Raw genomic sequence first — 16,721 nt, forward strand, 5'->3', positions numbered from 1 at the left:
CCAGAGGATCATTTACTAGCAAAGGAATGTTTTGGTTGCACCCTCCCTTTTCCCCCCTAACTGCATCTTCTCTCTCCTCCCCTCCTCTTCTATATTTGACCAGTTTCTGTACTATGCATCTGACGAAGAGAACTTGATTCTCGAAAGCTTATGCTACAATAAAATTGGTTAGTCTTAAAGGTGCTACTGGACTCTTTTTGATTGTACTTGATCAAATGTCTGTGCCCTCAGACCTCTGAGATTCCTACAGTAGTTTCCCTGCTACTGCCTGAGAAAATGTTAGGATTTATCCGATTGGCCCGGGCCAGGCAATACTTAACCCCCTTGATAATCTGCTTCAAATAGCCTCCGTCAAGATGTCACATTTTTCTTTAAGGCAAAGAACAATAACTAGAAAAGATCATTTTTACAGAAAAATTTGTTCCAGTCATTGTGATACTGGCAATAATATTACAAAAAGTACCTTATCTATATGAACTTGATAATTTCTTTCACAAGTAATTTTTAGCTTGCTACAACTTTTTAACAATAACAAGTACTATTTTTAAGCTTGGGAGAGGGGGTTGCCATGAAATTGCAGCCAATTTATGGCAACCGCGTAGGGTTTTCGAGGCAAGAGACCTTCAGAGTTGGTTGTCTTTGTGCAGCAACCCTAGACTCCCTTGGTATTCTCCCATTTAAGCACTAACCAGAGCAGATCCTGCTTACCTTCCAAGATCTGTTGAGAAGAGGCTAGACTGGGCTGGATCCCAACCAATGAAAGCACAGACTAATTATTTTGTAGCCACCATGTAACTTTATGACTGTTGACTGATATTAAGATATTCATCTAGCACATTAGATACATAAGAAAAAACAAGGTTCTGTTTAGATCTACCTTGCCACCAGTGCCCAAGGAAGGAAGGAAGGAAGGAAGGAAGGGGATCTATCCAGAAGTACTATCTTTCACTGCACACAGGCTACCAAATACCGAATGGTGCCAGTGATTTTGTACGAAAAGAAGGGAAAGGAGCCCCAGCCACTGTCCCCTTCTACTGACTGTTCAGTAGGTGATCCTTGTCGCCAGCACTCAGAGTATTGAGGCTTTTAGGGAGGGGAGTGACAAGAGCAACCATCCCTGAGACGGGACTATAATTTTGTTATCTGTGCCAGCAGCAACTTATTACTCAGGAAAATGTTTGGCATGCTCTTTCCAAGGGTCATCAGCCGCCTCCCATTCCGCCAGACGTCCAGCACAGGCAAAGCACTGGACGGCATCCTTCATCCCTGCAAGAAAAGAATGCTTTTGTTAAAATGTTGTCTTTATCATTCTAGGCTGCTAAATTGGGTCTTTTTAATTACACTGCATGATGCTATGCAGAAGCAACCTTGACGATACTTGAAGGGTTTATATTGTATATAAACAATATAAATAAATATAAATATTATAAATTAATATATATATATATATATAAATAAATAAGATGAAATCGATAGCATAATAGTTATTCTCATTGTGTAATTGTATTTTCTAACTAGGATGTAATTAAGGTTGCCAGCTTCCAGGTGGGGCCAGTAGATCTCCTGGAATAATAACTGGCTTCCACATTACAGAGTTCACTTCCCCTGGAGAAGATGATTGCTCTGCAGGGTGGACTGTATAGCAATATATCCTGCTGAGGTCCATCCTTGGGCAAATCCACACGCCCTTGGTGCGTCCCGGGATTGCGCTAAATGTTCGCTAAATGCCCAGAAGTATAGCGTCTTTCTAGCGTGATTTCTGAATCGCACTAGAAAGACACTATACTTCCAGGTGTTTAGCAAACATTTTGTGCAACACCAGGATGTGCCAAGGGTGTGTGGATTTGTCTTCCTTTTGTGGTCAAAAGTTTTCCGTTTTTGCCAATGCCCTACAATCTTAAGGGGGTGGGAACACTATCACTCCAAGCAATGTTACAATTTGTTGCAAACGTTTGCTCATCACCAGGAGTAATGATACAACTGGAGGGGGGGGGGCGTGGAATAAAAGGATCAGCAACAGCAGTGGAGAAGAGGGAGAAGCCTGACTGATTTCCACTTATTCCTAGCAGTGAGGCCCTGCTGGCTATGGCTACAGACATAACAGAACCCTGTCTGCATATTATTTCCCTCATTTACTCAGTATCTGCCTCCAGAAATGAAAAACAAATCCTACAACACTCATATCAGTCTTGGGGAAGGGGGGAGGTAGGCAGGAGACAGCTTGGTATTAGGAAGCTGTTGATCTCTTGGGAGAAGCAGAAGGTAGGGTAAGGGTAAGATGCATGAGCTTGTAATCCTTTTGGCCTTTTGTTTGTAAACTTCAGTTCTGCTGGAGTGCAATAGCAAAATAAGGTGACTGACAGATCCCTTATTAAAAAAAACTAGGACTATTTGAAATTACCATAGAGACAAGCAGCCTGAAATTGGCCAGGAAACAAATTTATTTCAATCAGTTAGTTGTCGCTGGGAGAAATAGTTGGATCCTCTTGCCGCAATGGGTTTATTGCTGCTTATACAATTTTAGCATCTTGCTTTAAGATTTGAACATAACAGCACAGCAGGATTTTAATGGTAGGACTGTAATGTATAATCACGCTATATTAAATATGTGGCACCAAAGCTATATTTTTGTTTCCAACTATTGTAGAGAAAGTTTGTTTTTTAATGGGTTTCCTGTCCTTCTGGCCCTCAGGGTAGTGTACTCTTTTAACCCCTCATAAGAACTCTTTCAGACAGGGTGGAAATAGATATTACTAAGTACCTAGGGACACTCAAGTGAACCTAATTTCATCCTCGCTTGCACAGTCACACTTCAATTTACTGCGTGTGAATACATTTATACATTCAATATCAGTTCCTCCTCAACTGCTAAAAGTATCCCAGTTTCCCCCATATCCATTAATTGAAATTCACATCTTGACACTTTCTCACACATTAAAGAGATGCAAAGCGGTACTTGTTCTTGCAGTGAAAATAGAGCTGAATTGGTGTTTGGCCCTCCAGAATCATTTGCAGATGCAAATTCACAAAGGGAACTCCAGTGAAAGCAGCATTCACATGTGCTGAGCAAAAACAGCCTGTATGTGAATTGAGGACTATACATAAAATCCTGCTCGTCTTGAGTATTCCCAGGTAATTCATAATGTGTATTTCCCCTTATAATCACAGGTCACCCAGTGAGTTTCCTAGCAGCATAGGCTTTTGAACCCAGGCCTTGAAGTCTGACACTTTAAATACTATACAACACTAGCTCACAGACAAGCAAAAGAATTGTTGTGAAGAAGGAACCATAGTCTTTGTAATAAATGATCAACTGCAGGGCTTTTTTTCAGGGGGAACACAGGGGAACGGAGTTCCAGCACCTCTTGAAACTGGTCACATGGCTGGTGGCCCCGCCCCCTGATCTCCAGACAGAGGGGAGTTTAGATTGCCTTCCATGCCGCTCGTGGCACGGAGGGCAATCTAAACTCCCCTCTGTCTGGAGATCAGGGGGCGGGGCCACCAGCCATGTGACCAGTTTCTCCAAGGGCAACCCACTGAGTTCCACCACCTCTTTTCCCAGAAAAAAAGTCCTGATCAACTGTATAAACACAGTTCAGAGCAGGTAACTCACCAACCAACTCTCTCTCACTAGCCTTCTGTGTAAATTAAAATTTGCTCCAAATTTGCTAGAGGGTATCTCTTTTTAAAGGCTAGAGAGGGATTGTAGACAATGAAGGAAAACCTCCTCCATTGTTTAGGGACAGTAATGTTATTTTGTTAACTTCCTGACTGCCTGTTGATATATATGGCAAACTATAGCAATAAGACAGGAAAAACTTTTAACATCATTGAAGTGCATCACTATATAATGCAAAATAATACAAGACAGGAAGTCTGATCCCTCAAGGATAACTTTAATGTGGAAAGAAACATCTGGGGGCAGATCAAATCCCTCATGCCCGTGGAGTTGGCAGAGGAAACCCTAGAGACTAATGCATATTAATGTGTATTAATGCGTAATATGCGTGATGCATATAAGATCTCTCCCCCATTCTGCAAGCTCTCTGGATTTGGGGTCAAAACTCTCGTGGGTGGGATTTATTTATTTATTTATTTATAGTCTGCCTTTCTCACTGGGACTCAAGGTAGATTATACAGTGCAGGTCAATACAATCAACAACTAGAACATTCAATAAACAATACAATAGGGTAAGGATTGCAGAAATTTGAAAACAAAACATAAGGAAGTTGACATGACATATTATACACTGCAGAACTATCTAGTAGGAGCAAAGTTACTGCAACAGACAGTACACAGTACTGGTTTTATGCCAGGGATTGACCGTTTGTACAGATAAGACCAATTGAAAGCAGATCGTTTCTTACATGCTGGACAAGGACACCTAATATTTATAGATCTCTGTCATAAGCAAATGCATATAAATAAATAAATCTTTGACTGACAGATATAAAAATACTGGAATTTTTTAATATTACACAACTTCTATGTTATATAACTATTTATTCACTGCTAAAAGATTATGAGACCAAATTTGTTCAGGTGTTGCAACATGTTGCAAGACTTCAGATGCAGACCTTCACAGAGATTCCCTGTCCACAAGCACTTCTCAACTGAGTTCAATTCAAAGAGACAGTTTGGGATGCACAGCAAGTTGTATACTCAGAGCTGATCCAACCATTGAAGCAGATGAGGAAGTCACTTGAAGACTGGGCAATCAGTCACAAACATGCTTAAAACTCATTAAAATCCATGGATATAGGAAGAACTAGAATCCTAAAAGTGGTAAGAGACTGACCTGTGTAGAAAAATCCTGCTTTAGCCAGAGAAGTGGCATCAACTTGTGCTTCTTGTGGCCAAGTTTTAAAAGAGTCTAGCCGCACATCTTCATCCTCATAGATGTTTAAAATAGGTTCTGAGTCTCCTTTTACAAGCAAAAACATCGCAGCAGGTTAGAAGGGCCTGAGTTATTGAAAACTAATCTCTATCTTCCAATGTTAAAAGGGGACATGGGATTGTTTCTGTTACATTTTGAGAGGGTAAAAGTTTAAAGTATAACTCACATGTCCTTTTATCTCTGCCACCCACTTTGGCACCATTTCAACTGAACTAACTTTTCAAGAAGGATGCTTAAATTCACTTCATTTATATCAAAATAGTATGTAAGACTGTACATTATTCAGAAATTTTGAATTCCAGTATTCAATTAATAAAGGTTGTTTAACAGCCCAATTACACAACTTCTACGTTATATAACTATTTATTCACTGCTAAAAGACTATGAGAAGACCTAATCCATTGGGTTGGATTATTGAAGTGTGAGCAGAAAGTCTTTGTGGAGGCAGATCTTTCTTCACTATCCCTTTTCCAAGTATCCACCAAGGCAACCGCATGGACAACATCCAGTGCTGGGAAGGGGGGGGCAATAGTGAAGAGGAGGGCTTAGGTAAAATCACTAGTGGACAGCTTGCTCCACAATTCTGGCTCCATCTCTAGTAGAAAGGGTAGGAGTGATTTTGCACTATTTCCCTTCTTCGTGGAAGACCCCCCTCAATGGCCTTTTGTTAATGAGATTTCCCCAACCCACAACACTGATTGTTGGGAGGTCTTTGGGGGCTGCATATGCTTATCCATACCTAACTCTGCATAGAATCAAGTTATATGAGAACATAATTTTAATTTGCGTTGAACTTTGTATTTGACTTCATCCTGGAACAGGCCACACTCCTGAAAGGCAGAATGTTTAACTTTTCAAATCAGTGCTGAAAATCATCTGTCTATTGCCAACAAAACAATTAGTAATTATGACATGTTCCAAAAAGAATTGTGCATACACACAAAGAAGTTCAGCAAACATGAGAGAACCTTATGGGTAATGCCTCTCAAGTCACATAAATGCTGCTTTAGTGGGACTCTGACTTCCAGAAGAGCTTTTACAGGGAGTGTCTGAAGCTACTGTAGGAAAATGGGAGCTGAGGTGACTCTTATTTCTCATATAAGAATAATTTAATCACATTTTACATCTTGAATTGTATTTCCACTACATACCTGTGTCAGGAGGCAATGTATTCCCAAAGGATATTGAGAAACACTTTCCCTAATCAAGACATAAAATTAAACTTAGTACAGGTTTCTATTGATGCCTCTGTAAATGTATTTCCTCCTGCTAACTACATATGCAGCCATCCCATTTGGCAACCCCTTTGTGTGTGTCAGATTAAGACAGCAGATGCAGCGGTTGTCCTGAACAGACCTGATTCAGATATCCATTCACAAGCTTGAACAGTTACACAAATTTATGCCAGATAATGCAGGTTGCAAACAGGGCAAACACTATCACAACAGGCTGGTGAGGAACTAGAGTTTGTGGGTTAGATTTCAGCACCTGTTTGAAATCTCTCCCAGTAATTACACCTTCACCCAATAATGAAAGCTGAGATGTTGCTATGTAATTTTTGCCTGGACAGATGTATTCTCCCTTCAATGGCCAATATTTCAGTGGAATTAAAAGTACAAGTAGAATAAAGAACATTTTTATGCATAATATTTAACTGTCTTGCACTATTTCTGTGCACAGAATGGGAAGCAAAAGGCACTCAGCTCTATACTGAACATACAGTTCTAAGTAGCGGATACAAACGGTGCAATTCATGTATGCAAAGTGACTAACCTTCTCTCTAGTACCTCTGTACAATTTCATAAATTAGTCAAAGTCTTCTTTAAGATGATTCACGTGGACATGTTGTATTCCAGTAAGATAGTTTTATCCATCTTATGGATAATTCTTTGATTATTTTATTCACACATTTTGAAGATTTCTCATTCTAGAATAAAAGCTTGGTCAGAATCTTAAGCACCTGCTCTGAATTCAGATTGTAGAGGCAGCAATGAGATTCCTGAACAGCTGCCTCCAATCATACAAAATCAAATGCCTTTAATTTTACATCTAGGGATTCAGTTGGAAGCATTTTCAGGATTAATGAGTAACCGAGCAAGTTTGGAAAATCTAGCAATGATATATACACATGCTAACAGTTCAATAAAATAAAGACAATAGAAAAATACCGTAATGCCAACAAATCCACAGTAATTTCGAATATATGCTTTAATTTCATCTCTGGACTTCTCCTTTTGAAGGAACTCACACCTATAAAATAATAAATAATATAATATTTCAGACGTTTATAAATAATTATATTTTTGCCTGGCAAAAAATTCTCCACTTCTCTTATCACCACCACTGGAAGGGTAGAGACATTCTCTTGCTAATGGAGCATCCACACAGGAGCATCCACTCAGAGCATTCAGTAGCAAGAGACAGTCTCTTGCTAACAAAATATCCATCAACCACCATTTCCCCTGCATCCCCCTTTCCGTATCATTGAATGGCATTTTCTGGCTTTTTAAAACATCAGTGATTGTTAATGTGTTATACAGCAATAACATTATAATGATCTGTTGCTATGATCTTCTGCATTCCAAGCTTTCATTTTTGTTGTTATTACTGCATCTCTTAATTGTGCTTATGTTTAACCACATTCGGGTTGTGACAATAGGATTATCCTGTAAGCGTTATTTAGCGATGACAACATCAGTCTAGGATCTGGGAGACCCACGGGAATCTTCACTCTGCTATGGAAGCTTGCTAGGTGCCCGTGTGCTCATCGTTACGTTGTGAGGATAAGATGGAAGAGGGTAGAACGATGTTGTAAGCTGCTTTGGGTCTCTACTGCAGAGAAAAGCAGGGTATACATATCTAAATAAACAAACACTCACTCAGGAAACCACTTTGCGTGCTCTTTCCAAGGATCATCCTCATCTTTCCAATTTCCCAAGCATCCATTGCAGGCAAAGCATTGAACTGTGTCCTTTATACCTACATGTAAGAAATAGCACATGCTTGAAATACTCCTGAAACCTGTTTGCACAATAAAATCTATTCTGTGCACCCAAATGTATGTAAATTAAGGCAATTACTTAAACATATTGATGGTGGAAAGATACTTCATGTCAGAGTTGACTTATGGTGACCCCGAGGCCCCTTTCACATTCAAGGTTAAAACTGATGGATTTGAGCTTTTGCCCCTATCGGCCTGGCAGCGGCTTTGCACTGCCCTTTTTTACACTCTGCCCTCCCAATTTGGTCTCACGTTCTTTGCTGAATTTTATACTCCAGATCAGGCACTTGTTCTTCTGCGAGGTTTGTAGGCTACTGAATACACGTCACTTTTTGAGCATGCGTGGTAACACTAAGAAATCCTGCCCCCTCTCTGTGCTTCCATTTCGAACCCAAATAGTTGAAAGTAGTGCCAAGTTTTGTTGTGAAATGGTTACAGCTTGAGCATTTTTACTTGCAAGGGAGACAGCACAAGAGCAGCTACAGTGAACACCAACCCATGCTTTCACCCCCACTGCCAACTCGATTCACGGAATGACCTCTGACTTCCTCCCCCCCCACCCGCTTTTTTTTTACTGTTCTCTGCAATCAGAAAAGAAAGCAAGTTCAGGGAAGGCTACAGGACTGAAATGGGTGTGTGGCAGGGGGGAGCCACTCCATTTAGCCTGGTCTGAACTGCATGCTTGTAAGAAAATAATCTTGGTTTGTGGTGGGGAAAGCGCCCTTCTCCATGAAGCCGCTGTTCTGCTTGCTTTGTGTCTCGCTCAACCACTTATCACAGGGGACTGTTAAATGCCCACAATTCTGTTTTAAAGTGCTTAATGTATTTTGTATATCAATTAAAAATGCTGGGTTTTTTTCTGTAGACGGTTGATTATTTTGATTGTATTTAGATTGTCTATTTGTATTTGGATTGTATTTGGAGTGGCTTGTGGGTGGTCTACCTTGTACGAAATTTATAGCTGTTGATTTTGTTATTATTTGGTATTAAATTAATTTTTTAAAAATGCTGCAAGGATGCTGCCCTTCAGAAATACTGAAAAGAAGAAATTCAGATGGGGAGCTGAGAGGGGAGGGGGGAAGAGCCTGCCCCAGCTTTGCTCGCCCGATAAGGAAGCAGACAAGGTGAGCAATGGGCACGGCTGAGCTGCCACTCGCAGCAACGTTTCTTCACTTCAAAAACAGTAAAAAAAAATCAGATGGGGAGCGGGAGGGGGGGAGAGAGAGGAGCCTACCCCAGCTCTGCTCGCTCGGTAAGGAAGTGGATGAGGTGAGCAATGGGCACGGCTGAGCTGCCACTTGCTGCTGTCCACCCCAGCTCTGCTCATCGGTGCCATGTGCAGTGCATAGCCGGAGCCTACCACACCCCCTCTGTGGGTGCCCGCCTCTCCAAGCCCCAGTTCCTCGGGAATGTAGGATGGACAGACCCATGGAGTTTCCTGCCTCTCTCGCGCTCTGTGCCTGTCTTTCCCCCCCTCGGGCCAGGCCAGGCCAGATGGAGGATGCTGCACCACACCGTGCACTGCCATCAAACATCCTTTAGGGGAAAAAGCCGAAATAAGCATTAGGGGAGCTGATGAGGGTAGGTGTGGTTAAATCTGCTCTGGCAAATCAATTTACGATAGGGAAGGAAGAAGGGGGTTGAGAGAGGCAAGCCATTTGCACACGCAGGGCCGGCGCGCCCATTGAGGCCAGGTAGGCGGTGGCCTCAGGCGCGGGGTGCCGGAGGGAGCACCAGAGGAGGCGCGGGGGGGGGGGGGCGGGAGCGCACGCCACAGAGCTCTGCTATCCCTCCCGCCCCGCGCCGCCCCCTTCCAACTCTGTCTCTCTTTTTTCCAGCCGTGGTGGAGGTGGACGGAGCCCCGCTGAGGCTGCAGCTCTGCGACACCGCGGGGCAGGTAAAGGGTGTGTGTGTGTGTGTTGGGGGGGCCAGGAGGCCGTCAGCTGCCCTTGCCCTTTGCTTCGCCTGCAGGAGGAGTTTGACGGGCTGTGCCAGCTGTGCTACCCGCGCGCCATCAGAGCCACCTGCCGCAGCGATCGGGCCGGCGGTGGGGTGCGCGCTCCCGTGATAACGTCATGCGTGACGTCATCCGTGGGAAAAACCTAACATAGCTCAGAGCTGCATCACATGACTAGCTTGGAAGTGTAAAAGGCAGACAAACATGGAATGTGAAACAGGTAATGAACGCGCTGTAAAGACCGAGTGTGAAAACACCCCTAGTGAGGTTTTCATGGCAAGAGACTAACATCTGGAGAATTTGTAACATTAACCAACCCTGCTATGTCTTCAACAGATAGACAAAATATGGGCAGTGATGTAAGGACAATCCCTTTGTGGAGAGGCTCAAAGAGAGATTTTTAAATTAACATTCATATAACTGCTATTTTCAGTTATATACCTGATGATGTATTCAAATCGAACAAAAAAAGGCACAACTGCAAATTTTGTAGTGTTTCTCTTCTTCACTTGATTTTTGCAGTTGTGCAAATGCAGCCAAAATATTTCAAATAGTTGGAATCAGAGCTTTTTTTCTGGGAAAAGAGGTGGTGGAACTCTCAAGAGGGAAACGAAGGAGAAACACATGGGTTTCTTTGAAATAATATTATTTTCATGCACTTTGGACTTACATCAACCGTGAGACAGAACCCTCTACCTTGTGTGTCTGTGTGTGTGTGTGGTATTAAATGACATAGGAACTACCCAGTAGGATCATATTTATCACAATAGTTGTAAACTCTTGCCCTCAGCACAAAATTCTGAGGGGTGCAAAATTTCTCCAGCCCTGCCTCTATTCCCTCCCCAGGGCAGCCGAGGCAAGTCCCTCGTATCTGTTGGGGAGACCCGTTCCTCACAATGATCCAGCCTCCCCTCCCTGCGCAGCCACTTATGCTGGATCTCTTCACAGTGCCAAACAACAATTTTGCACCTGGGGCAAGAGGTTCCGGAACTCTGTTCCACTGCATTCCAGCTGAAAAAAAGCCCTAGTTGGAATTAATATTCAGTTTATACTTTTTGGACACTCATTGGTGGGAGGTTAGATGGGGACGTAAAAGCAAGTTTGGAGAAACTAGAAGGAGAATGGAAACCACAGCTTGCTTTCAGGTTTATCTCAGAATTATTTTCATAGTTCAGAGGTACACAGGACCTACCTAGTGTGTTTGCTTGTTTGTTCATTTTTAAAAGTTGCCAGTACTTACCCGCTGTTGCATCCAGTCATATCCCCAGCTGTCAGTGGGCTTGGGTGCAATAGGATACTAGATTGGCTGCTGTAGGCACATGTAGACCTCTGACCTTCTTGCTGCCTTTGCCACCAACCTCTGGATTACAGCCCCAAACTCCCTGATTGGTACCAGCCAAAAAGGTGCCAGTATACCATCCCAGTGTGTACCAGCACAAAAATAGCTCTTAACCTACCCTTAGGATGGGTAAGGATAGCCACTTTCCCCATTTTGTTTTGCAGTACTATTAAATAGTAGCAAATTACCAATTATTAACATTGTTGTTAATTTTGTTGGGTGGTGCCCTTTGCATTTTTTCTTTCAGGCATCACAATGAGCCTTTTCTAGATGGACAGGATGGAGAAGATAATCAGATTTATGTAATATATAATGTACCACAGTATATACAAATTAACTTTTTAAAATATAATTCTCCCACGCTAAATGGTATGAGGATGGACTTTACCAGAAGCAGTTCTTCCAGAAACCAGAAAAAAAAATCTATAGAAAAAAAAATCTATAGTTTACCTGTGAAGAAAAATCCAGCATTAGCTAGCAGAGCAGGCTGCACGTCTTGGGCATAGGATGGCCAGCAAGCAAAGGACTCCAGTCTCACCTCTACACTTTTGTAATCCTTTTTTATTTCTGTAGCGCTCTTAGCTGGATTCTGAACACGGACCTCATAACTGGAGATACTGCCAACCTCTTTTCCTAAAATGAATTCACAATCTGGCTGATATTTTCTATGTATGGCATAAGGGGTTTTTGTGATACTTCTCGACAATACAACTAACCCACAGCAGAAACACTGTATTGCTGTCTTAACACCAGTATGGTAGAAGCCAGCTGCTGCCATCTCTGATGGGGCCCATGCTGATCGAGAGTTACCAGGCTGCGACAGGAAAGTTTTCAGCCGCTGAGCTTCATTTCTCATGGCAGAATTAAACCTAAACCCCCTTCTTAATTGTTCACGGATTGGCCGATATTCCTCTTCCATTTCTTCTGCCAGCTTGCGAAAATCAAAATTCACATTAGGGTGGTGAGCTTCTAAGTAAGAAGTATCCAGCTCAAAAATGTTACTGTCTTTTGGATCTTCTGCAGCAGCCTCCTGGGTAGCCATTCTGTTCAAAACGGAAAACAGAGCAACATGATGATAAATAGCAAATTAACACTTGCATATACTGCATATACCTTGCATATACTGTTAATATGTATTACTTATTATAACATCTGTTCTTTCTTTTGAGTATGTGCAGCCCAGAATATTTTTGTTGGGGCACACTTCCAGAGGGTAAGCTCTTATAACTGGGCAAAGTTATCATAGGTCCCAACTACTGAAGCCACCAGAAGCTGAAAGGATGGATTAGAGTAGAGGACTAACATCCATCGCATCTACCAACTAACGCTGCTGTATTTGGTCGAGTTTCCTTTATTATGTATGGGGAAAAAACAATGGAACTGTGCATGCAAAGTGACAGGTATGACTTGGCAGCTGCTTTTGAAAGCTGTTTTGGGAACCAATCTGGTTGAAAAGTGGGTACGTCAACATTAATCAACCAACCAACCAATCAAGGGAATGTTTGTTTGTTTGTTTGTTTGTTTGTTTGTTTGTTTGTTTGTTTGTTTGTTTGTTTGTTTGTTTGTTTGTTTGTTTGTTTGTTTGTTTGTTTGTTTGTTTGTTTGTTTGTTTGTAGACTACCTTTCTCACTGAGATCAAAGGCAGGTCATAACAGTGTGAGTACAATATAATCAACAGTTAGGACACTGAGCAAAGTACAATGATGAAAAACCATTAGGAGGTTCAGGGAAACAAATGCAATAGGAAATGGTAGCAGAACATTTTTAAATAAGCATAAAGTTGAGAACAGAGTTGAAATCTATCTGAAACAAAACAGAACTAATTTCCATGGCATGTTTAGCAGCATGAAAACTCACTAGAAGGTGCATATCTACATCAGCAGACAGTACCTAATAGTGTAGCATTTAGTCCCTGTCCCTACCAAGGCATCTCTATGAGCTATTTATGACACAGTCCTGTAATCTGGGTAGAAAGCCCTCTGGAATAATTCAGTTTTGCATCATTTGGGGAAAGGCAGAAGAGGGGGGAGTTTCCTGACCACCTTAGGCAGGCCATTCCATAAGGTGGGGGCTACCACAGAGAAAGTATGTGTGCAGGCAGCTGTTGATTTTGCCCAACTTTAGGGTGGTATCTGCAGTAAATCCCTGACCAGATGAGGAGCGAAGCCACCCATGGTGCAACATAGGGGGAGAGGTGGTTGTACAGATATGAGGGTCTGAAGCCATGAGGGCTTTGAATGTGATAGTCATGACCTTGAATTGAGCCAGTAACTGATGGAAAGTCAGTGGATTGACTTCAGAATGGGAGTGATATGCATGCTCTGTCTAGCTCCTGAGAGTAAACGAGCTGCAGTATTCTGCACCAACTGAAGTCTCCACATTGACTTTGAGGGGAGACCTATGTAGAGTGCATTACTAGACTACTGTCTAGTAGACTACTGTCTACTAGACTACTGTCTTCATGGTACTGTGCCGTGAACAAAAGTGGCCAGATTGGCTGTATCAAAGTAGAGGGCCATCTTCCAGGCTAGTCTTGAGTTGTGAAGGCCCTTTTACAGCTGCATTTACTTGCTTCTCTAACAGCAGTGCTGCATCTAGTATAACCACTATGCACTTAACTAAGTCAGCCAGGGTCAACTGACCCCATTAAACGTCGGAAGTACAATGTCCTTCATGATCAGTGTTTTTCCAACAAATATCGCTCCCATATTGTCTGGGTTTAGTTTCAATTTGTTTTCCAGGCCACTGTGTATATCTGTCCCAGATTTCCTTCATGAAGTTCAAGACAGTATATATGAGATTAACTCATTTTATACTCGTAACAGTTAGTTGGACAGTAAGTGCCCCATGGTTGTCCAACAAGCTTTACATCCAAGCATAGATCTTAACCTAGATGTTCCTTGGTCCAGCAGTCTATCTACATAGGCTCCTTATTGCTATGTTAGTGCTCTGTACCCTATTCTCTGTCTTCGAGAAGAACTTCCTCAGTAATATAAATGCACCAGCAAGAACATATGAGGGACATCTCATTCCTGCTCTCTTAAGATTTCCTCTTTCCTTTCCCTGAAAGACCCATAGCTTCTATCCTTTTGTTTCCTTCTCTTCTTCCAACCCACCAACCTTTATCTGCTCTCCTGGCTTCACCTTTCCCTTCTTCTTTTCCCAGGCAACCTCTCCCCAGACATACTCTATTCCAGTTGCCCAGTGGCTATCAGCAGACCAAGACCCAGTGAGGAACCTGCAAGGATTGACAGAGGGCCTCACTTGCTCTTGTATCTCCTCTTTTCCTCCTTGCAATAGCCCCCTTATCCTCTCCTTTTCTTGCTTCCTTCTCTTCTTCCCATCCACCTTTTATCTACCCCTCATCTTCAGCTATATTTATTAGTTATTGTCTTCATTTATATTCTGCCTTTCTCCACAGTGAAGTCTCAGAGAAACTTACATCAATCTCCTCTCTTCCTTGCATTCTCGTTACAGCTTTATGAGGCAGGTTAGGCTGAGAATATGTCAATAATCAAGATTACAGTGCATTTTCCCTTATTCTGAATTAGTCCCGAATCCATATCCTCAAATTAAAATGAATGAAAATTGCAGTGAGGCAGCTCTCTGATGCCTGTTGCAGCAAATAAAAAAGAATCTCTGTGGCACCTCAAAGAGAAATGTATTGTAGCGTAAGATTCTATAGTGCAGCAAGACTTTTCTTGTCATTAATCTGTGAGATCTTTGTTCACTAGATCAATAAGCAGGAAAATAAGCAATGGCTTCAAGACTCCCAAAGGATCAGTTAAGAGGGTGGGAACAGATGAGCATGCTGATAATATGGCTTTGGCAGCTTGAAGCATATTGAGGCACGCAGATAAGAAACAATGTCTAGGAAAGACCCCAAAAACATTTGAAGAGAAGGCATTTTAGATTCAGTAGATTTGTCTGCATAGTTTTTACTGTACCCTCAGTTCAGCATAAATATGAGAAGTCAGACTTTTGTAATATAGGTAACCAGCTGTTAAAATGGAATAGATCTCAGACTGGTTAGCCCACAATTATTTTTGTTGCTGAGAATTTTGTTGATCACTGAGAATCCATGCTATTGACTAGGAGCATACTAATTACAATGCTCAAAACTAAATATAATTCTATATGAGTTACTGCAGGAATTAGGTTTACCTGTTGCAAGATTCTTAATCCGGTAACTGCTTCCCATCAAAGCAAGATCTCTTTGAATGAAATAATGGTCTGTCCACTTCCTCAGCAAACATCTTAAGAAAGAACTTCCTTATTTACAGGAAGCAGGAAATAAGAAAAACTGAACCTCTCCCTGTTACAAAGCCATATACTGTATGCATCTACATGACGCAAGCATACTTCTTTTCAGTGCATGTTGTGCAAAGTCCACACTAGCCATCAAACGTTGTGAGGAAATTAATGCATTGCTTTTTCTGGGAAATTCCTGTGATAGGCAGTACATGATTTAAGAAAACCTGATATTATCTAAGGATTTAATAGGCTTTATAAGGCAGGTATCTTTGTGTCTTGGTAGGTAAGGTAAAGGTAGTCCCCTGTGCAAGCACCGAGTCATTACTGACCCATGGGGGGACGTCGCACCACAACGTTTTCTTAGCAGACTTTTTAGGAGGTGGTTTGCCATTGCCTTCTCCAGTCATCTACACTTTACCCCTAGGAAACTGCGTTCTCATTTTACTGACTTCGGAAGGATGGAAGGCTGAGTCAACCTTGAGCCGGCTACCTGAACCCAGCTTCTGCTGGGATCGAACTCAGGTCGTGAGCAGAGCTCGGGCTGCAGTACTGCATCTTACCACTCTGCACCACGGGGCTCTATATAATCTGCTCTAAATTATATCAATTTTTGAACTTCTGTGGTGGTTCAAAGCCTCAAGATTTTGGTGTAAATATCATACGTTAATTACTGTTTTGGGGAAGGGACAGAAAATGTTTCCATCAGGCATATTTCTGTGATCAAGAATGAACTTAACTGCTGCAAAAATATTTTCCAACCATTGGAAATTTGGAACAAAACAAATAGTTTTGTCATACTAGGATGGCCTAGAAGCACAGCAGTATTTATGATTTGTTACTTTTCAAACTAAGTATCAATTAAGTTAGGCTTCTCGTGTGTCCATCCGTCTGTCCGTCCCCAGGCCAAGGTCACCCAGAGAGCGTGCATGGCAGAGTGGGGATTTTAACCTGATCCTAATCTGAGGCTCTAGCCACTACACCACAGTTTTGGGGAGAATGTCTGCTATTAAGTAGTAGCAAGCAGCCATGCCTGGTCATGCAAGTCACACTGTATCATTACTCAGTGGTTGCCTCCAGGTCTGTTCCCACTGACTCCTCCCTCAAAGATTAAAACAAGTTTGGAAAGGGCCAAGTCCCTTCCCCCTGCCTTTTACTGACAGAAACTGATGCTTGAAGGCTGGCAATATTGTTGTGGTTGCCTAGCCATGGCCACTGAAACAGTATCCATTTCTTAAAGCTACTGGTGCTGTTTCTATCATTTTAGTGGGGGTT

General features: G+C 42.1%; 1 protein-coding gene across 1 annotated transcript in view; it reads right to left on the reverse strand.

The window, feature by feature from the left end:
• NAIP (NLR family apoptosis inhibitory protein) overlaps positions 1 to 15,441 on the reverse strand; it is a 30,118-nt gene extending 14,677 nt beyond the window's left edge. The window contains exons 1-7 of the mRNA XM_054986308.1: positions 15,360 to 15,441; positions 11,646 to 12,238; positions 7,778 to 7,877; positions 7,067 to 7,148; positions 6,050 to 6,098; positions 4,800 to 4,925; positions 1,167 to 1,266 (exon numbers count right to left, since the gene is read on the reverse strand). Of these exons, the coding sequence (XP_054842283.1) occupies positions 1,167 to 1,266; positions 4,800 to 4,925; positions 6,050 to 6,098; positions 7,067 to 7,148; positions 7,778 to 7,877; positions 11,646 to 12,237 (1,049 nt within the window). The 5' untranslated portion in view covers position 12,238; positions 15,360 to 15,441. The remainder of the gene's footprint in view (positions 1 to 1,166; positions 1,267 to 4,799; positions 4,926 to 6,049; positions 6,099 to 7,066; positions 7,149 to 7,777; positions 7,878 to 11,645; positions 12,239 to 15,359) is intronic.
• Between the last annotated feature and the right edge of the window lie 1,280 nt (positions 15,442 to 16,721).

The sequence above is a fragment of the Eublepharis macularius genome, chromosome 8, assembly GCF_028583425.1.
Source record: "Eublepharis macularius isolate TG4126 chromosome 8, MPM_Emac_v1.0, whole genome shotgun sequence".
NCBI lineage: Eukaryota > Metazoa > Chordata > Lepidosauria > Squamata > Eublepharidae > Eublepharis > Eublepharis macularius.